This window comes from Hylobates moloch, unplaced genomic scaffold (genome assembly GCF_009828535.3).
Source record: "Hylobates moloch isolate HMO894 unplaced genomic scaffold, HMol_V3 SCAFFOLD_12, whole genome shotgun sequence".
Classification (NCBI taxonomy): domain Eukaryota; kingdom Metazoa; phylum Chordata; class Mammalia; order Primates; family Hylobatidae; genus Hylobates; species Hylobates moloch.
In genome coordinates, this window is record NW_026652287.1 from 31,958,888 (window position 1) to 31,981,502 (window position 22,615).

General features: G+C 39.7%; 1 protein-coding gene across 6 annotated transcripts in view; it reads right to left on the minus strand.

Moving 5' to 3' along the window:
• ANO4 (anoctamin 4) overlaps positions 1 to 22,615 on the minus strand; it is a 399,084-nt gene that overhangs the window by 92,163 nt on the left and 284,306 nt on the right. For all 6 annotated transcript variants that reach the window (XM_058425434.1, XM_058425435.1, XM_032168899.2 and 3 more), the window contains one exon: positions 15,226 to 15,332. In XM_058425434.1, the coding sequence (XP_058281417.1) occupies positions 15,226 to 15,332 (107 nt within the window). The remainder of the gene's footprint in view (positions 1 to 15,225; positions 15,333 to 22,615) is intronic.

Sequence of the window (22,615 nt, forward strand, 5' to 3'; positions counted from 1 at the left end):
TGTATCATATGGTAGTTCATTTTTCATTTTTTAAAGAACCTCTATATTGTTTTTCATAACAGCTGAACCACTTTACATTCCTAGTAACAGCGCACAAGTGTTCCCTTTTCTCCACACACTTGCCAACACTTACCACTTTTTGATAAGAGCCATTCTAACAGGTGTAAGATGATACCTCACCGTGGTTTTGATTTGCATATCTCTGATGATTAGTGATATTGAGCACCTTTTCATATACCTGTTGGCCATTTGTGTGTTTTATATGGAAAAAATGTCTATTCAGGTTCTCTGCCCATTTTAACTTTAAAAATTTTTTTCTTTCCAACTTTTATTTCAGGTTCAGGGAGTACACGTGCAGGTTTGTTACATGGGTAAATTGTGTGTTGGGGGATTTGGTGTAATTATTATGTCACCCAGGTAATGAGCATAGTACTGACAGGTAGTTTTCCAATCCTCATCCTCCTCTCACCTTCCACCCTCAAGTAGGCCCCAGTGTCTACTGTTCCCTTCTTTGTCCATGTGTACTCAATGTTTAACTCCCACTTATAAGTGAGAACATGCAGTGTTTGGTTTTTCTATTACTGCATTAATTCACTTAGGATAATGGCCTTCAGCTCCCTGGAATTACACCAGGAGCTCTTCTATTTTCATTCAGAAGCTTCATTATGGACAAACCTAATGCCTCTCCATTAGACTAGTGGTATGACTTTGGAAAAGTTCTCTTGTCCTCAGGACTCAATTTCCTCATCCATAAAATGGGAAGGGAGAGGTAATGGATATGCAGATCTTTTTAAAAACAGCTTTGTTGAGGTATAACAATCATACAATAGACAGCATAAGTTGTTTAATTAGATGTTTTGACATAAGTATATACTCATGAGACCATCAGTACAACTAAAATACTAAACATATCCATTGCCTCCAAAGTTTCTTCATGCCACGTTCTAATCTGCCACCCTTCCCCGTGCTATCTCCAGCGCAAACACTGATCTGCTTTCTGTTGCTATCAATTAGTTTGAAATTTCCAGAGTTTTATATAAATGGAATCATATAACATTTACTCTTTTTCATCACTCAACATAATTTGAGATTCATTCATGCTGTTGCAAATATCAGTAGCTCATTTCTTTTTATTGCTGAGTAGTATTCCATCACATGGAATAATTTATCTATTCTCCTGATGATAGACATTTGCATCCTTTATAGTTTGGAGGCTATTACAAATTAAGCTGTTATGAACATCCATATACAAAACTTTGCTTTAACTTTCTTAGTAAATACCTAGAAGTGATTCCACTAGATCATATAGTAGATGAACGTTTAATTTTATGAGAAACTTCCACACTGTTTTCTTAAGTGGTTGTACAATTTTACATTTCCATCAGCAGCATATGAGGGTTCAGGATCCTCCACATGGTATGGTCAGTCTTTTAAATTTTAGCCACTCTCATGGGCATGTCATGATATCTCATTGTGTTTAATTCTCATTTTTTTAATGAATAATATTTAAAATCATCTTGTGTGCTGTTTGCCATCTGTATATCTTCTCTTGTGAAATGTCTATTCAAATCCTATGCTCAATAAGATTTTTGAATTCACTGAGTTTTGAGTGTTCTTTATGTATTCCAGAGGCAAGATGTAGATGTCCTTTACTAGCCATATTTTTTGAAAACTTTTTTCTCCTAATGTGTGTCTTCTCTTTTCATTCTCTTTTATTTTATTTTATTTATGTATTTAAGTTTTGGGATACATGTGCAGATTTGTTACATAGGTATATGTGTGCCATGGCAGTTTGCTGTTCCTATTGACCTGTCCTCTAACTTCCATCCCCTCGCCCCCTCACTCCCCGACAGGCCTATTGTGTGTTGTTCCCATCCCTGTGTCCATAGGTTCTCATTGTTCAATTCTTGCTCATGTGTGAGGGCATGCAGTGTTTGGTTTTGTGTTCCTGTCTTAGTTTGCTGAGGATGATGGCATCCAGCTTCATACATGTCGCTGCATAGGACATAATCTCATTCCTTTTTATGGGTGCGTAATATTCCATAGTATATATGTACCACATTTTCTTTACTCAGTCTATCATTGATGGGCATTTGAGTTAGTTCCATGACTTTGCTATCGCGAATAGTGCTGCAATAAACACAGTGTATATGTACATTTTCTTTATCCAGTCTATCATTGATGGGTATTTGAGTAGGTTCCACGACTTTGCTATTGTGAATAGTGCTGCAGTAAACATATGTGTGCATGTGTCTTTACAGTAGAATGATTCATATTCCTTTAGGTATATACCCAGTAATGGGATTGCTGGGTCAAACGGTATTTCTGGTTCTAGATACTTGAGGAATCCCCACACTGTCTTCCACAATGGTTGAAGTAATTTACACTCCCAAGAACAGTGTAAAAGTGTTCCTATTTCACCATAGCCTCGCCAGCATCTATTGTTTCTCGACTTTTTAAAAATCGCTATTCTGACTGGCATTAGATGGTATCTCATTATGGTTTTGATTTGCATTTCTCTAATAATCAGTGATGTTGAGCTTTTTTCATATGTTTGTTGGCCGCATGTGTGTCTTCTTTTGAGAAGTCTCTGTTTATATCCTTTGCCCACTTTTTAATGGGTTGGTTTTTTTCTTGTAAATTTGTTTAAGTTGCTTGTAAATTCTGGATATTTGGTTTTTGTCAGACGGCTAGATTGCAAAAATTTTCTCCCACTCTGTAGATTGCCTGTTCACTCTGATGATAGTTTCTTTTGCTGTGCAGAAGCTCTTTAGTTTAATTAGATCCCATTTGTCAATTTTGGCTTTTCTTGCAATTGCTTTTGGCATTTTCGTCATGAAGACTTTGCTCATGCCTATGTCCTGAATGGTATTCCCTAGGTTTTCTTCTAGGGTTTTTATGGTTTGGGGTTTAACATTTAAGTCTTTAATCCATCTTGAGTTAATTTTTGTATAAGATGTAAGCAAGTGGTCCAGTTTCAATTTTCTGCATATGGCTAGACTGTTTTCCCAGCATCATTTATTGAATAGGAAATCCTTTCCCCATTGCTTGTTTTTGTCAGGTTTGTTGAAGATCAGATGTGGTGTTATTTCTGAGGTCTCTGTTCTGCTCCGTTGGTCTATGTGTCTGTTTTGGTACCATTATCATGCTGTTTTGGTTACTGTAGCTTTGTAGTATAGTTTGAAGTCAGGTAGCGTGATGCCTCCAGCTTTGTTCTTTTTCGTTACGATTGTCTTGGCTGTATGGGGTCTTCTTTGATTCCCTGTGAAATTTAAAGTAGCTTTTTCTATTTCTGTGAAGAATGTCAGTGGTAGTTTGATGGGAATAGCATTGAATTTATAAATTACTTTGGGCAGTATGAACATTTTTACAATATTGATTTTTCCTGTCCATGAGGATAGAATATTTTTCCATTTGTTTGTGACCTCTCTGATTTCCTTGAGCAGTGGTTTATAGTTCTCCTTGAAGAGGCCTTTCACATCCCTTGTTAGCTGTATTCCTAGGCATTTTATTCTCTTTGTAGTGATTGTGAATGGGAATTAATTCATGATTTGGCTCTCTGCTTGTCTACTGTTGATGTAAAGGAATGCCTGTGATTTTTTCACGTTGATTTTGTATCCTGAGACTTTGCTGAAGTTGCTTGTCAGCTTAAGGAAATTTGTGTCTGAGATCATGAGGTTTTCTATATATACAATCATGTCATCTGCAAACAGAGACAGTTTGACTTCCTCTCTTCCTATTTTAATACGCTTTATTTCTTTCTCTTGCCTGATTGTCCTGGCCAGAACTTCCAATACTATGATGAGTAAGAGTGGTGACAGAGGGCATCTTTGTCTTGTACTGGTTTTCAAAGGGAATGCTTCAAGCTTTTGCCCATTCAATATAATATTGGCTGTGTGTTTGTCATAAATAGTTTTTGTTATTTTGAGATATGTGGAATAAACACCTAGTTTATTGAGAGTTTTTAACATGAAGGATGTTGAATTTTATTGAAGGCCTTTTCTGCATCTATTGAGATAATCATGTGGTTTTTGTCTTTGGTTCTGTTTATGTGAGGGATTACATTTATTGATTTATGCATGTTGATCCAGGCTTGCATCCCAGGTATGAAGCTGACTTGACTGTGGTGGATAAGCTTTTGATGTGCTGCTGTATTTGGTTTGTCAGTATTTTATTGAGGATTTTCACATCGATATTCATCAGGGATATTGGCCTGAAATTTTCTGTTTTTTGTTGTGTCTCTGCCAGGTTTTGGTATCAGGATGACCTGGCCTCATAAAATGAGTTAGGGAGGAGTCCCTCTTTTTCTATTGTTTGGAATAGTTTCAGAAGGAAAGGTACCAGCTTCTCTTTGTACCTCTGGTAGAATCTGGCTATGAATCTGTCTGGTTCTGGGCTTTTTTTGGTGGGTAGGCTATTAATTACTGCCTCAATTTCAGAACTTGTTATTGGTCTATTCAGGGATTCAACTTCTTCCTGGTTGAGTTTTGGAAGGGTCTGATAAATTCCCGCATCCAGGAATTTACCCATTTCTTCTAGATTTTCTAGTTTATTTGCATAGAGGTGTTGGTAGTTTGTATTTCTGTGAGGTCAGTGGTGATCTCCCCTTTATCATTTTTTATGGGATTCTTCTCTCTTTTCTTCTTTATTAGTCTAGCTAGCAGTATTTGTTATTTTTTAAAAAAAATAGTTCCTGGTTTTGGAGGGTTTTTGTGTCTCTATCTCCTTCAATTCTGCTCTGATCTTAGTTATTTCTTGTCTCCTGCTAGCTTTTGGATTAGTTTGCTCTTGCCTCTCTAGCTCTTTTAATTGTGATGTTAGTGTACCAGTTTGAGATCTTTCTAGCTTTCTGATGTGGGCAATTTAGTGCTATACATTTCCCTCGTAACACTGCTTTAGCTGTGTCCCAGAGATTCTGGTATGTTGTCTCTTTGTTCTCATTGGTTTCAAAGAACTTCTTTATTTCTGCCTTAATTTCATTATTTACCCAGGAGTCATTCAGGAGCGAGTTGTTCAATTTCCATGTAATTGTGTGGTTTTAAATGAGTTTCTTAGTCCTGAGTTCTAATTTGATTGCACTGTAGTCTGAGAGACTGTTATGATTTCAGTATTTTTTTGCATTTGCTGAGGAGTGTTTTACTTCCAATTATGTGGTCAATTTTAGAATAAGTGCCATGTATCACTGAGAATGTATATTCTATTGATTTGGGTTGGAGAGTTCTGTAAATGTCTATTAGGTCCACTTGATCCAGAGCTGAGTTCAAGTCCTGAATATCCTTGTTAATTTTCTGCCTTGTTGATCTGTCTAATATTGACAGTGGGGTGTTAAAGTCTCCCACTATTATTGTATGGGAGGCGTCTAAGTCTCTTTGTAGGTCTCTAAGAACTTGTTTTATGAATCTGGGTACTCCTGTATTGGGCACATATAAATTTAGAATAGTTAGCTATTTTTTTTTTTTTTTAGACGGATACTTGCTCTTTTGCCAGGCTGGAGTTCAGTGGCATGATCTAGGCTCACTGCAATCTCCGTCTCCTGGGCTCAAGCAATTCTCCTGTCTGAGCCTCCCAAGTAGCTGGGATTACAGGCATGTACCACCACACTCAGCTAATTTTTGTATTTTTAATAGAGATGGGGTTTCACCATGTTGGCCAGGATGGTCTTGATTTCCTGACCTCGTGATCCACCTGCCTCGTCCTCCCAAAGTGCTGGGATTATAGGTGTAAGCCACTGTGCCCAGCCAATAGTTCTTCTTGTTGTTCTCTTTACCATTATTTAATGACCTTCTTTGTCTTTTTTTATCTTCATTGGTTTAAAGTCTGTTTTGTCAGAGATGAGGTTTGCAACCCCTGCTTTTTTTTGCTTTCCATTTGCTTGGTAAATTTTCCTCCATCCTTTATTTTGAGCCTATGTGGGTCTTTGCACATGAGATGGGTCTCCTGAATACAGCACATCAATGGGTCTTGACTCTTTATCCAATTTCCCATCTGTGTCTTTTAATTGGGGCATTTTGCCCATTTACATTTAAGGTTAGTATTGTTATGTGTGAATTCGATCCTGTCATCATGATGCTATCTGGTTATTTTGCACACTAGTTGATGCAGTTTCTTCATAGTGTCATTGGTCTTTATATTTTGGTGTATTTTTGCAGTGGCTAGTACCAGTTTTTCCTTCGCATATTTAGTGCTTCTTTCAGGAGTTCTTTCAAGGCCAGCGTGGCGGTGATGAAATCCCTCAGCATTTGCTTGTCTGGAAAGGATTTTATTTCTCCTTCACTTACGATGCTTAGTTTGGCTGGACATAAAATTCTGGGTTGAAAATTATTTTCTTTAAATACTGACCCCCAATATCTTCTGACTTGTAGAGTTTCTGCTGGGAGGTGCGTTGTTAGTCTGATGAGCTTTTCTTTGTAGGTGACCTGACCTTCCTCTCTGGCTGCCCTTAACATTTTTTCCTTAATTTTGGCCTTAGAGAATCTGTTGATTATGTTTCTTGGGGTTGATCTTCTTGTGGAGTACCTTAGTGGTGTTCTCTGTACTTCCTGAATTTGCATGTTGGCCTGTCTTCCTAGGTTAGGGAAGTTCTCCTGGATAATATCCTGAAGTTTGTTTTCCAGTTTGTTTCCATTCTTCACATCTGCTTCAGGTGGTACTCGAATCAACTGTAGGTTTGATCTTTTTATGAAGTCCCATATTTCTGGGAGGTTTTGTTTGTTCCTTTTTATTCTTGTTTCCCTAATCTTGTCTGCATGCCTTGTTTCAGTAAGGTGGTCTTCAAACTCTGATATCCTTTATTCCTCTTGGTCAATTCAGCCATTGATACTTGTGTACACTTCACAAAGTTCTTGTGCTGTGTTTTTCAGCTCCATCAGGTCATTTATGTTCCTCTCTAAACTCTCTCTAGTTAGCAGCTCCTGTAACCTTTTTTCAAGGTTCTTAGCTTCTTTGCATTGGGTTAGAACATGCTCCTTTAGCTCAGTGGAGTTTTTTATTATCCATCTTCTGAAGCCTATTTCTGTCAATTTGTCCATCTCATCCTTCATCCAGTTCTGTGCCCTTGCCAGAGAGCCGTTGTAATCATTTGGAAGGGAAGAGGAACTCTGTCCTTTTGGGTTTTCAGCATTTTTTCATTGATTCTTTCTCATCTTTATGAGTTTGTCTAGTTTCAATCTTTGAGGCTGCTAACTATTAGATGGGGTTTTGTGAGAACTTCTTTCGTTATTGATGCTGTTGTTGTTGTTTTCTGTTTGTTTTTCTTTCACTGGTCAAGTCCCTCCTCTGTAGGGCTGCTGCAGTTTGCTGGGGGTTCACTTTAGGCCCTATTTATCTGGTTCGCTCCCGCACCTGGAGATATCACTCAAGGAGGCTGGAGAACAACAAAGATGGGTGCCCACTCCTTCTTCTGGGATCTCTGACCTGGAGGGGCTCCAACCTGATGCCAGTAGGATCGCTCCTGTATAGAGTGTCTGGCAACTCCTGTTGGAAGGTCTCACCCAGTTGGGTGGCAAGGGAAATGGCACCCATTTAACGAAGCATTTTGACTGTCCCTTGTTGGAGGGAGTGTGCCTTGCTGGGGGGCAATCTGGTCTAAGTCTGCTGGTCTGCAGAGACTGTGGCCACTCCTCCTGCTAGGGGCTCAGGCCCAGGGAGATCCAGGTTCTGTCCCTGAACCTCTGGCTGGAGTTGTTGGAGTTCCTGTAGGGGAAGTCCCACCATACAGGAAGTGAGGAAGGATATGTCAGGGTCAGGCCTGAAGAGGCGCTCTTGTTGCAGTTGGCCACAGCCAGTGTGTTGGGCTGTGGGGGACCACTCTTGGGGACCAAGCTATCCAGCCTCCCTGGCTCCAGCAGGGGAAAAGCATGGCCTGGAGCTATAGAGATGGATGCCACCCTTCCCCCACACAGAGAGCTTAGCATATTAGGCAGTTATGAGTCCCAGTGCTGGCTGCTGCCCCTCCCCCAAGGAGCTCAAATGGCTTAGGCAGCAGGCAGCAGCAGCTGTGGTGCTGGTCACCCCCTCCCCCAAGGAGCTCCGCAGGGTTAGGCAGATTCCAGCTGAAAGGCTGTTGAGAATCTGCACGGCTTCAGGGTTGGCATTCTAGTCCCAGTGGCCTGGGTTCCTGAGTGGGATCTTCCAATCCGTGGGTTGCACAGTTCCGTGGAAAAAAAGCAGGTTTTCCCCGCTGGGTAGCACACTCACTCACTGCCTCCCTTGGCTGGGGGGTGGGGGCTCCCCTGCCGCCTGTGGCTCTCAGGTGGGCTGCCGCACTACACTGCTCTTCCTTCCTCTCTGTGGATCAAGTCTAGCCGCCTAGTCAGTTCTGATGAGAAAACCTGTATACCCTGGTTGCCAATGAAGGATTCACACACTAATGATGGTTCTTTTTGATGGGAGCCTCTGATCACTTCTGTTTCTAGTCAGCCATCTTAGCCCCACCCTTCTTTTCATTCTCTTGAAAACATCATTTGAAAAGGGAAGTTTTAATTTTGAAGTCTAGGTTATCCATTTGTTTCTTCTTTTATGAATTGTGCTTTTACTGTCATATTTAAGAAACCCTCGACTAACCCAGGGTAACAAAGATTTTCTATTTTTTCCTAGAATTTTTATGGTTTTAAATTTTACACTTTGAACTATAATCCATTTAACTTTTGTATATGAGTTTTCCCAAATTCATTTTTTGCACATAGGTTTGAATTGTTTCAGTATCATATGTTGAAAAGTCAATTCTTTACCTGCTGAACTGACTTTGACCCTTATCCGCTGAATTGACTTTGACCCTTTGTCTCAAGTCAAAGACTTGACTTTTTGTTCTTTTTCAGAGTTGTTTTGGCTATTCTAGGTCTTTTCATTTCCCTATGAATTTTTGAATTCATTTGTCAATTTTCACATATGCACACATAAAACATCCTCTGGGAGTTTGACTGGATTGCACTGAATCTATAGATCAATTTGTTAAGACTGACATCTTAACAATATTGAGTTCTGATTCGTAAGCATAGTATATCTCTCCATTTAGTAGCCCTTCTTAAATTTATCTCAGCAATGTTTTGTAGTGTTCAGTGTACAATTCTTAAGTATCTTTTATTTATCCTTAAGTATTTAATATTTCATATTTGGGGGCTAATTATAAGTGATTTGGTTTTTAAAATCTCAATTTCTGTTTGTTGCAGATTGACAGAAATACAATTGAGTTTTTATATCAATCTCATTTTTTGCAACCTAGCTACATTCACCTATTAGTTCCTTTTTATGGATTCCATTGTGAATTTCTTTATAGATGATCATGTCATCTGATAATAAGGACAGTTTTAATTCTTTTTATTTTATTGCACTGGATAGTAAAATGAATACAAGTGGTAAGTGCAGACATACTTGTCCCATTCATTATCTTAGGAGGAAAACATTCAGTCTTTTATCATTAAGTATAATTTTAACTATAAGCATTTCATATATTTTATGAGGTTGAGGAAGATAATTTCTATTAGTAGTCTGCTGAGTTTTTATCTGTAATGGATGTTGAACTTTGTGAAATGCTTTTCCCATGTCCATAAATATGATCATACGGTTTTTCTTTTTTAGTTTGCTACTATGGTGAATTATATTGATTGATTTTCATATACTAAGCCAACCTTGTAGTCCAGGGTAAATCCTACTTGGTCATGATGTTACTGTTGTTATACGTTGTTAAACTTTATTTGCTAAATTTTCTTCATGTTTGCAGGAGGAAAGACTTTTCTGAGTATTCTCCTCACTGCTCTATGAATTATGAGGTGTTCCAGTCTTACTGGAAATTCTTTTGGATGGTTCTTTCTCTGGCCTTGGGTATTCTCCTGACATGTACGCACTGATCAGCACTTGCTGAATACCTGAGGGAGACCCTCTGCAGATCTTCAAGGTTCTAGCCCTGTGCAGTTCTCTGCTTTCTGGTACTTCTTTCTGTGAACTCTCGCTGCCTTTGTTTCCCAACTCCTAGCAACAACTTCTCAACTTAGAGAGTCTTTCAGGTCCTGCCTACATTCTCACTTTTCATGGTGCTGTCTAGAAACTATGTCAAGGTGGTAAGATGGGGCCCAGCAAGGCTCATTTCATTTGTTTTCTGTCTCTCAGAGATCCTTGTTTTGGGTCGCCCAATATTCAGTGTCTTGAAAATGGTTGTTTCATACATTTTGTCTGTTTTTTCTTTTGTGATTGTTTTAGGTGGGAGAGTTAATCTTGTGCCTGTTGCTCCATCTTGGCCAGAAGTGGAAGTTTAACATGTTGATCTTTAAAGCTCCTTTTAGATCAAGATTTATGCTACTTCCTAAAATACATCTCAAAGGAGATGATCGTAATGATGTTTCTCAAGTGGTGCTTGAGAGGAATGCTTCCTATTCTTTAGATCCTTACCAGAATCTAGAGGTTTAGCCTAACTGGAAAATGGCACATGCACTGATTCACTTTTCATTGATGGAGGATCAATCAATATTTAGATGCTTTTAATCATAGTAACACATTAATGTTTTAAGATGCTTGACATTAATACTAAATATCTAAGAAAAACATTGGAAATGCAAATACCACAAGGCTTTATAGTTTGTCTAGCACACCAGAGGCCCTCAATAAATATCTTTATAATGAATTATTATGTAGAAAGCTTTGATTCCCTGGAGTCTCTATTGAGAATTCTACATATCTCATCAATAACTTTCAAACATCTCAGATATTAGAAAAAACAGGATTCACAGGGACCTAATAAGGGACTAGCATGATAACTTTTTTTTTTTTTTTTTTTGAGACAGAGTCTCACTCTGTCACCCAGGCTGGAGTGCAGTGGTGCGATCTTGGCTCACTGCAACCTCTGCCTCACAGGTTCAAGCAATTCTTGTGCCTCAGCTTCCCAAGTAGCTGGGATTACAGGTGAGTGCCACCACGCTCAGCTAATTTTTGTATTTTTAGTAGAGATGGAGTTTTACCATGTTGGTCAGGCTTATCTCAAACTCCCGACCTCAACTAATCCACCTACCTTGGCCTCCCAAAATTCTGGGATTACAGGCATGAGCCACCGTACCTGGCCTCAGATGATAACTTTTATGAGTTTATCATAATTTATCAAAGTCCTGCAAAGTGAGAAAGTAGCCAATATTTGAAATCTTTTTCACTTTACTAATTTCTCCTCTAAGCACCAAATTCAAAAATACGAATCAATTTCAAGATTTATTGTATGCACCCATATTGTTAAATAAATCTTTGTTGAGCTATTAAATTGCTCTATTTTGAAAGTGGGTTTCACCAGGTTTGATTTTTACAGTTGTAATAAATTCAGAGTGAAGTTGAAAAATGTACATAGTGGCAGTTTACATTCCACTAAAATATCCTTATGAATCATGTCTACAAATCAGTATTTTCATGTTATTTCTAATTGATGTTGGCTTGTGCAAGATGCCACTTCCAGAAAGAGTTTCAGGAAGAAAATAATACTGGATAAACATTAGTTCTATCAAGAAATTAAAATTTCTTCTAACATGTTATTTCTTTTATTTACAAAACCAAAGATGACAATGAAATATTGAATCTACAGGCCATTTGTAGTTTTACTCCATGTTTTTCAGCATAATGCTTGGTTGTGGGTTAATAATGTACTATCTGATTGGTTATTTTTAATTAGATATGATTCCAGTTCATCATTACCAATTTTCTTTTATTATTTTCTTTTTATTTGTTGTGACAGACTCCTGTTCTGTTGCCCAGGCTGGAGAGCAGTGGCACAATCTCAGCTCACTGCAGGCTTGACTTCCCAGAAGTAATCCTCCCATCTCAGCCTCCTGATAGCTGGGACTACAGGTACTCACCACCATGCCTGCAACTTTTTGTATTTTTTGCAGAGATAGGGTTTCACCATTATGCTCAGGCTGGTTTCAGACTCCTGGGCTCAAGCAATCCTCCTGCCTCAGCCTTCCAAAGTTCTGGGATTCCAGGCGTGAGCCAATGTGCCTGGCCTATTACCAATTTTCAACACATGGAGGTCTTTGAATAGAAAACTCCTTATTTTATCAAATGAAAGAAACTTTTATAAAGACCCTTTCTGACTAGCAACAATACTACACTTCCTGTGCTTCTTCAGAACATTTAAAAATCACTGTCTCTGTCTTTCTTTTGCTTATAAAAGCATCCCACATTTTGAGATGCAAAATTAGGCACAATAATTTAAAACCTCTTCAGTTCAGCCCGCCTTTATTGAACTCCTACTATATGCCAGGCACTATGCTAGGCAGTGATGATATAAAGATAAATAAGATAGTTTATTTACAGTTAAGGATCTTATTATCTAGATGAGCAGCATTCAGCTACAGATTCTCAATACACTAGTGTCTTATAAAGAGTCGTTTTGGGAGGGCGAGGCAGGCGGATCACAAGATCAGGAGTTCAAGATCAGCCTGGCCAACATAGTGAAACTCCGTCTCTACTCAAAATACAAAAAATTAGCCAGGCATGGTGGCGGGCACCTGTAATCCCAGCTACTCAGGAGGCTGAGGCAGGAGAATCACTTGAACCTGGAAGGCAGAGGTTGCAGTGAGCTGAGATCCTGCCATTGCACTCCAGCCTGGGTGACAGTGCGAGACTCCATCTCAAAAAAAAAAAAAAAAAAGAGTCATGAGGTGTACTGCAAATGATAACATCATTATTAGTGAAGACACCACTTGGAGTTATTTGCATTTTATGAAGTGATTCAGAACAGCTACTGCAATAATAACTTCACTTTCACTCACTTGCTTTCTAGTATGTTTATGGTACAATGTTAACTGAAAAAAGTACGATAAAAAGGATGCATAGCACATCCTAAGTTTGTTTCTAAAATACGTATGAATGAATAAGAAATTAAGATAAAAAAGTAACTAAGGTAACATTTAAATTATTCAGTACGCAAATGTTATGAGTGGTTCTCTTTATGTGGTAGATTTTCATAATGTCATTGAATGTAGTTCCAGACAACATGAGAAGAGTTGTATGTGACTAACTATCAAATAGACTCCAAAAATAGTTGCCATAGGAATTCAGAAGAGGGAAGAATTCATTCAAGCTGGAATGGTCACGGAGGACTTTATTGAAGGAATGTGTTTCAAGGAAGGATGACTAATGCAGAGAAATGGGAATGTGTTTAACTAAAATCCATCAAAGTTAAGAAAGACCTAAATCAGGTTTGACTTCACCATACCCCCATACATTGACTCTCACAAAACATAATATTCCAGTTGTAATCAGATCTGGACTAGAAAGCTATCTATTTGTCCATGTTATATTTTAATGTATGCAGCTTGGGATCAAAGTAGGTTTTTTTTTTTTGGCACTTTCATTATGCTAGTGACTCACACCAAGCTTGCATTCAGCTCAACTCTCAAATCTGTTCCTCTTATGATGTTGAGCAACATTTCTCCCACACTGTACCAAGGTAGTTGTTTTGCTGAATTTGACTGTAAGACTTTATCTTAAAAATTATTTTTTAAATTTTTTACAGTGATATTAATGTAAAATTTTATGTACTTCCTTTTCTATCCAAACAAATAAAAATGAAAATAAAAATTTTAAAAATCTCAAATCTCATTAATAACCAAATGTGTGTTTAAATAACATTTTCACTGAATTAGTAAATATTTTTTAAAAGATTGAAAGAAAAAGAAAATACACATTACAAATGGTCAACGCAAAATTATTAAATGTCATCTTGCTGGATTTGGCTGAGTGCCAGCTACTGAGTCTTGTCATTTAATGCAACCTTCTAGTTTCACTCCACCCGAAAGCTTGATGAGCAGGTCATCTGGGCTATGCACCAGATATTAACTTATTTCCCCTCAGCTCCAAATGCACCTTCATTGCCTGCTTTGCAATAATGTAACTATTGTAACTATTTCTCCTTTGTCAGCTGATTCAATGTTAAGCTTTGCCAGCAGAAGGCACTGGGAGGGACACTGGAGGAGGAAGGGGTTTCTCTTCCTGATACCAGTATGATATATCAGCAGGCATCTGCAGCACATACTTCTACAGTACCCAGCTCCTGCAGTGCGTGGTGGCTGGAAACACACAGTACTCCTCAAAGGCAGATTTCCAGTATCCCCTTGGGGGGCTTCACAGAGTAGTGCTGCTGATGTAGCAACTCCCAAAGAATGACTTCCTTGGAGCCACTCCAGGCAGCTTCCCCCAGTACTCCAGAGGGCAGATTTCTAGAGCCCCCAGCAAACTGCACTGCCATGGCTGTACCTCTTCCAGCAGGATCTGCAGCTTAGCATTGTAGGGAGGAGTCTTCTCGGGGTGGAGGGGTGGTAGCTTCTCCTAACATCTGCTCTTCCTGTATTCTTTAGAGTTATTCTTACCCTTGACTAGCCAACCCTCCATTACTCCAGTCCCCTGTCACAGTTAATTATTTATATAAAACTTTCTCTGTTCAATTTACTTGTGCTTTTGTCTCCTGATTAGACCCTGACTGATATAGGTCATTATTAAAACTATTGATAAAAAACTTGCTGGAAAAAGAGATAAGAACAAAGCCACCCAACCCTTCCTGATATATAATAATCTGTTTAATAAGGCAGGAAATGTGTAATATAATATGGACACATTCTCATAAAAATGCCTAAAATATATATGGTGGAGGCTATTTAATGGAGGACATGACTGGAGAAGTTGCTTATGTGGGACAGCTCATCTCCGTGCTTACAGCTCCCTCTGCATGGAACACCCTACCCCTCGATCTTCCCACAATGGTTCCCCAGCATTCAGGTCTCAGTTCAAATTTCAGCTTCTCAGTGAAGCTTGCCCTCATCATCAAATCTCAGCTTGAACTCACTCCCACCTTTTACCAGCCTATCTCTGTATCATCATCCAGTTTAATTTATTTACGTTAGTTATTGTATTTACTTATTTATTTATTGTCTGCTTTCAATTTCTTGAACACAAGCTCCAGAACAGAACTATGCATATCTCCCCAACATCTAGTTCAGTGCCTGGCACACAACATTTTCTAAAATGAGAGAATTTCTCCAAGATCTTAGACAAATGAGACGACATGCTATTTAAAGAAGATATTTAAGGATGCGACAAAGATTTTACACTTGTGAATTATTCATCAAAGGATTAGTTAGGGGTTTTATAAGTGACAAGCATTGCTAGAATTGATACAAACTTAATAAAACCAAGGGAAGAAGTCTGTAATTCCCAAATGCCAAATGTAGTTTGTTATACTAATATACTACTTACCAATCTTGTTTTTTCCTTCTTCATATTTTATTCTTTGTAAAATGTGATGCACGATTCTACTTCTTGTGGCATTGTTGAAGAACGTTTCTTTGTTGTGTATGATGAAGCTGCACACATATATTAAAAATACAAGTTGAGAATTAATTGGAGGTGAAGGATCTAATTTTTGTTATAACTTGGTGTTGCTCAGATGCAGATGTCTTCAGTCAGTCATAGACAGGGTGTGTCTGGAACAGCCTGAGGGAGCCAGAGATCACACCTGGATAGTAGGCTCATAGGTGTGAGTAGTTTTGGTTTTCAACATCAACGTCACTCATGTCAGGAAGGAGCTGGAGCTAAACAAAATTAAGAAACCTAAAAATAAACTAATAGCAAGTCTAGGTCTTGTATCTTGTTTTTTCTCAGTAAGCTCATTACATAAATTCAACTAAAAATTCATTTTGTTTTTCTTTCCTCTTCCCTTCTACCTCAGCCTCTCCCATGGCATAATCAATGGATTTTCAGAAATTTTAAGATATAAAACTGGCTTGGGTGGTGGATATAGGAGTTAGGTAATGAGCTGTGGTCTGGCTCACAGGTGAGGTGAGAGGCCAGTCTCTGGAAATCACCTCTGCCCTTACCTTTTCCATGTTCTTTCGTGAATAGGATCTTTCTTCTAAAGCACACACTTAAGATTGATTTGTCTCCCAGCAAGTGCCCCAGCCAGTCTCTACTTTGTCAAGGGTGCATGTGCATGTATGTGTGTGTGTGCACATGCACACACACACACACACACACACACATGGCTTTCCAGTAGGTGCTTGTACCCTACTAAGAGGTTTTCTAGGTAGCAGATAGAGCTTCCAGGTTTACATAATCCAGCATGAAATGGCCATGTCTCCCCTTTTTATGAATGCAAAAAATGGTAGAATATTAGAGAAACTGTATATGTAACTCCTTCATAAATTATAAGGTTTATCAACTCTGCAAACTTTCCTTGGGCACTTCCTATAAGCTGGACATCATGCAAAGGCATATAAATGTAGGCATTTTCCCCAACACTCAGCTCAGAAGTCTCCTCCTCCAGCAAGTCTCCCCACCCTTCCAACTGCACTTCTGTCCCCCAAAGCATTCAGTTACTCCTTCCTTTGTGCTATTTCTTATTTTGCAAGCACATCAATTTATTGATCATTCCATACTGTCATTTTTTTTCATTTGTTCATCAAATGTTTATTGAGGATACTCTCTTAAGGTACTAATTATACAGTGATAAACAAAACAGATAAAATCCTTGTCCTTGAGCAGCTTACAGCATAGTGGGGAAGCGAGAGCATCAAGGAAATGAATGTGAGTGTATGCCAGAGAAAGGCAAGGTCAACATCCTTCTGCATGCCTTTCCTTCCATGTAAGACCATGAGCTCATTCAGGACAAAGGGCTGATTCATCACTTCTGTAGCCCAGGGATCCGGTGAGTGGCTGGTACACAGGTATGTGAGGGTCATGGTAATTTATGATGGGGAATTTGCTAAATGTTTTTCTTCAAGGAGATGAATTCTCAGGAGTTGTTCAAATAACGAGAGGAAGAGAAAAAATTGGCCTCGAGGAAGAGTGGTCCAAGCATGGGGTTTGGTTTGGAAACACGGCTGGAAATGTGACTTTGGGATAACACATAAAGGAGAGAAAGGCCAGGGAATATGGAGACAAAAAGTAAATCATGAGAGCTGATTTACTGAAGTATTTTTCTCTCATTTTTACTTCTCTTGGATTCTCTTACCGAATACTGCTCTTGGAGAAAGGTAATTTGAGTTGGTGGATGAGCGACAAACGCTGTGTGGGTAAATGAGGATGCTGCAGCATTTATCTGACATTTATCTCTGAAAACATTTTATAGCATCAAAGAGGAAGAGGAGAAAACCAAGAGTCTCATTGAATGTGTTTCTTTGTATTTTATCCTCCTCTGCTTTTTCATCTGATTTGAGACAGGCCATTACATTTTAATACCAAGTAAAGATGTCATAAAGAATAAATAAAAAGCACATTTTGCCTCACAATTCCAGATGATAACTGAAAGCTGAGAAGCACAACTATGCTTGACAAGAAAATTCAAGGCCAAAAGCCCATGTCCCTCCTCCATTAAATGGTTTTCTGCTTCCTTCTCTTTTTATAGCATCACATTACATTCTCTGAGCACATGTAACTGTTCTCTGTAATAAGCACCACAGACAAGCTTCAAATTTTTGTTTTCTTTTCCTTACATCTAGGCTGTACCTGGAGCCTGGAGGTTCTGTAGAGGAATACACACACAGGGCACATGCCAGACACTATTCTAAATAGTCTCAATACATGAACTCATCCAGTCCCTATTTCAACCCATAAGGGAAGTAGTACTTATTAGCCACATTTTACAGGTGAAGAATCAGAGAGGTTAAGTGATGCACCCAAAGTCACTGAGCTAAAATAAAGGGCTGAACCAGCATTTGAACTCAGGCAGTCTGGCTCCAAAGGCTACCCCTGTGGCCACTCTGTTTGCTCACTTGCCTCTGTCTGCCAGCTACTTCCTGATGCCTGGAGGCTGGGTCTCCTGGAGGTCAGCTGATAGTTCCTTTGTCCAGATTTCTCTTGTTTCCAGCTTTTTATTCATTTGTTTCCAAATCTCAGCTCAGGCCATATCTTCCCCAGAGGCCCTGGCTTGACTTCCATGCCCTCACTCTGAAATGCAGTGTGGTGTTTCATATGGTTTGGCTGTGTCCCCACACACTTCTTGAATCATAGTTCCCATAATCCCCATGTGTCATGGGAGGGACCTGGTGGGAGGTAATTGAATCATAGGGGTGAGTTTTTCCAGTGCTGTTCTCGTGATAGTAAGTCTCAAGAGATCTGATGGTGTTATAAAGGGCAGTTCCCCTGCACATGATCTCTCCTGTCTGCTGCCACGTAAGATGTGCCTTGGCTCCTCCTTCATCTTCCACCATGATTGTGAGGCCTCCTTAGCCATTTGGAACTGTGAGTCCATTAAACCTCCTTTCCTTTATAAATTACCCAGTCTTGGGTGTGTCTTTATTAGCAGTGTGAGAACAACTAATGTGATGCTATAAAGAGAGAAGTAAGCAAAGAACCACTGATGGAGGAGGAGGAGCGACTTTTAGCTCTGGGTATGCTCAACACTCTGATTTATCTCAATACTCTGAAGTCAGACAGACCTCAGCATATACTCCAGTAGTGCCACCTACGATGTGGTTTTAGGGCTATCCCTCAACTTTTCTGGATCTTGGTTTCCTCATCTGTGAAATGGGGATAACACTGTAATCACCTTCACAGGGCTGTTGTGTAATTAAGTAAGATGACACGCAGTGCTGAGCCCACTGGCTGGCATTGAAGATGTTCTCAGAGTTAGCTGTCATCATTGCTGTAGTTTCTATTACATTCTATGAAAGCTGTCCGCCCACATGGCCCACTTCCTTGGGTGAGCTTCTTGAGGGCAGAAACTGGCCATGCTCATCTCTGTATTTCCAGCACAGGTAAAGGGCTTAGCACATGATAAACACTTAAAGTTGGATCAAATGAGCTGACCATCTGAAGAACACTAGCTAATGTTGGCAGCTGATATAGTTTGGATGTTTGTCCCCTCTAAATCTAATTTTGAAATGGAATCCCCAGTGTTAGAGGTGGGGTCTGGTGGGAGGTGTTTGGTTCATGGGGGTGGATCTCTCATGAAAGTCTTGGTGTTACTCCCATGGTAATGAGTGAGTTCTCACTCTGGTAGTTTATGTAAGAGCTGGTCGTTTAAAAGAGTGTGGCTCCCCACTTCTCCCCTGCCCCACCTTGCCCTTGCTCCCACTCTTGCCATCTGACACACTTGCTCCCTCTTCACCTTCCACCACAATTGGAAGCTTCCTAAGTCCTCACCAGGAGCAGATTCTGATGCCATGCTTCCTGTACAGGTTTATATAACTGTGGCCAAAATAGACCTCCTTTCTTTATAAACTACCCAGTCTCAGGTATTTCTTTATAGCAATGCGAATGACCTAACACAGGGGCTATGAGACTAAATCTGATCTCCTTAAACTTGGCCTCTGCTCTTGCTCTTGCCATCTCTTCTAGCTATCAGCTGAACTACTGCCTCCACACTGCATGTCTAAGGATCTTCCTGTGGGGTGTGGAGCACTTTCATTTTCTGGGTCATTCTTTCAAACTGGAGGATTATGAGAAGGAACAGTGATGATTCCCCATATCATGGTTCTCACAGCCACAGCTTTCTCCAAATGAAGTCTCTCTCTCTCTCTCTCTCTCTCTCTCTCATACACACACATATCCCCCATCCCCTCATGCACACAATGTAAGCTAAGCAACTCTGGCAAACATGAGACTTGGGGCTCAGTCTCTGAGCAGGGCTTCACATTGGCTTGTAAACTCATATCCACTCCCATGCACTGCTGGGGGGATAGCAAACATACAAACTCTTTAAGGGCCATTTGGTCAGCTCTGTCAAAACTATGCATATATCTTCACTACATACCATCTAATCTAGAGATTTCTTTTTTTTAGAAATGTATTATACAAATATACTTACCCATGTGCAAAGTGACAGATGTACAACAATGTTCGTTATGGCATGGGTTATAACAGCAAAAGCCTGGAAATGACCTAAATAATTAATCAGTGGGGGATAGGATAAGAAAATTATGGTGCAACTCTGCAGTGGAATATTCTGCACCTGTAAATAGATTAAGGGCCCTGGGTGTAGATCTAAAAAAATCTCCAAGACAGGACAGGGAGAAAAGGTTCAAAACAGTCACACAGCTATCTGTGTCAGAGGAAAATGTGCACATATTAGGAAGTACATGCATATGAATATGTTGATAGACATATTTGCTTGTGCATGCACAGAATGACTATGGGAGGACACATACACCTCGGAAAACATTGGTTGCCTCTGGGGAGAACTGGGTGGCTGGATAGGCAGGAGGAAAACTTCATTGTACATCCTTAGGAAATTTTTACAATGTGTTAAGTACTATTACACATTAAAAAAAATGTAATTTTTGGCTGGGTGCAGTAGCTCATGCCTGCAATCCCAGCACTTTGGGAGGCAAATGCAGGAGGACCGCTTGAAGCCAGAAGTTCAAGACCAGGGCAACATAGTGAGACCCCATCTGTAAAAAAAAAAAAAATTAGCTAGGTGTGGTGGTGTGAGCCTGTAGCCCCAGCTACTCAGGAGGCTGAGGCAGGGCAATCCCTTAGGCCCAGGAGTTAGAGGGTATAGTGAGCTATGAACACAACACTCCAGCCTGGGTGACAGAGTGAGATTCTGCCTCTTAAAAAACACTTGAAATATTTTTAAAAAGAAAACTTAAAAGGAAAGCACATTTCTGTTCTAGGTTTGCTCTCACATTCCCCCGGAAATTCGGTGAAGAGGGGAATAAACTGCTGAATGGGTGTAGCATCAACTCTGTGATCAAGGCCTATATCCACACATCTCCTTATCCTGCTACTTTGAAGGGCTAATGTAATTTGCCCAAAGTCACACAACCAGCAAGTGGCAAGGAGGAATTCAGAAACCATCTGTTTTGCTCCAAATTTTCTCCTGCGTTTGTGAAGGGAACTGTGAGGGGCCCAGGTCTGCCTGTGTGCATGTGTGTGAAGGGCTTTCTGCATGCCTCCATCATGCCCTGTGAGGAAGACCTTGCTGGCCTGCTCACGAAGTAATGGGCAGACCAGGGCCTGAACCTCCCACTGACTCTCCTCTAGGCTCGACCTTTCTGCTTTCTAGGGTACTGAGCAACCTCGTTTTCTCCTGGGGTGGTGGAAGATTGAGGTCCCAATATCCCTTTTGCTAGGAAGGGAGAAACGAGAAATAAATATGCTGCGCAATCGGGTTTTAGTTACAGACCTCCTGGAGTTTGTTTGCTCTCTGATTGATAGGTTCTTCCTGTGGCCAACTGTCCACAGTAGTGTTGTAAAATGCTGTGACATGCTGGGTCATTTAACAAGTAAATATTGTGTTTGTTCTGCACAAAGCAATATGTATTGAGGGTGTGTATATATGGGCGTTATATATTTATATATTTTGAGAGGGGAATGCAAAGGTGAAAAAAAAACTAGTTTCCCTCCTCAGAGGAACCTACACTCTTAACAGATAACATGAGAAACACACAAATATTCAAGGGTGTGAGCTAGGGAAAGGTGCTCATTAATGCTGGATCTAAAATCAGCTTATTATAAAATATGCTAATTTTAAAGCAGGTAACTTTCTTTTTTTCCTAAACTTTCCTCTTAGATCACAGTTTTTAGGATAAGACTACATTTTCTTCACAAATTAATATAACTGAAGGGAACATTAGATTAATCTAGACTCCAGCACTGTTTAATAGAAATTTCTGAGATCATGAAAATGTTCTTTATCTGTGCTATCCAATATGGTACTCATGTAACTATTGAGCACTTGAACTGTGACTAGTAAAACTAAGAAAGTGAATTTTAACTTAGTTTAATTTTAATTGATTAAAAATTAAATTTAAGTAGCTACATGTGGCTGGTGGATACTATATGAACAGCACAGATAACTGCCTAAGTCATGGGTGACACTTGGAGGATGTGGCACACCCACTGCCTCCAGAATGGTATCTTAAAACCCTGCATCTCCCCTTGATTACAATAAGCAGGAGAGTAGACGAGGGGTGAGCAGTGCCCGACAGGACTATGTGTAGGTTGCCAGAAGACCTGGTTCAAGCCCTGCTCTTCCACTTTAGTTGTGTGCCCTTGGGTAATTCATTGAGTCTCTACTTGTCAGGAAATGAGGGTCCCCATGTCTTAGTTGCCCAAGGATAGGGTTAGATAGTCACAAAGTGAGACTATAAAGTATTGATGAGGCAAGTTGTCAAGCCTTGCTGGTAAATGACTGAACTCCCACATTCAACTGCCTGTTTGACATCTCGCTTGATGTCTAAGAAAAAACTCAAACCAAATATTTCCAAAATAGAACTTTTGATCTGGACCCTTATAAAGGAAAAACCTGTTCTTCCCCTAGGCTTTTCCATCTTAAAAAAGGGCACTGCTGGGTCAAATGGTAGTTATGTTTTAAATTCTTGGAGAAATCGCCAAACTGTTTTACACAATGGCTGAACTAATTTACATTCCTACCAGCAGTATATGAGAATTCCCTTTTCTCCAGATGTACCCTTGAACCTAAAATAAAAGTGGAAAAAAAAAGGAACTGAAGTGCACCCAATTTCACAAGTCACAAACTTGAGATGCATCCTTGACCCTCTCTCTCATGCCCAACATCCAATCCATCAAGGTCTCTGGGATCCTCTTCCCAAATATTATCCTGAATCTGACCCTTTCTCACCCTCCTACTTCAAAGTTGTTTCTAGGACTACTACAATAGCTTCCTAACTGTACTATCTAATTT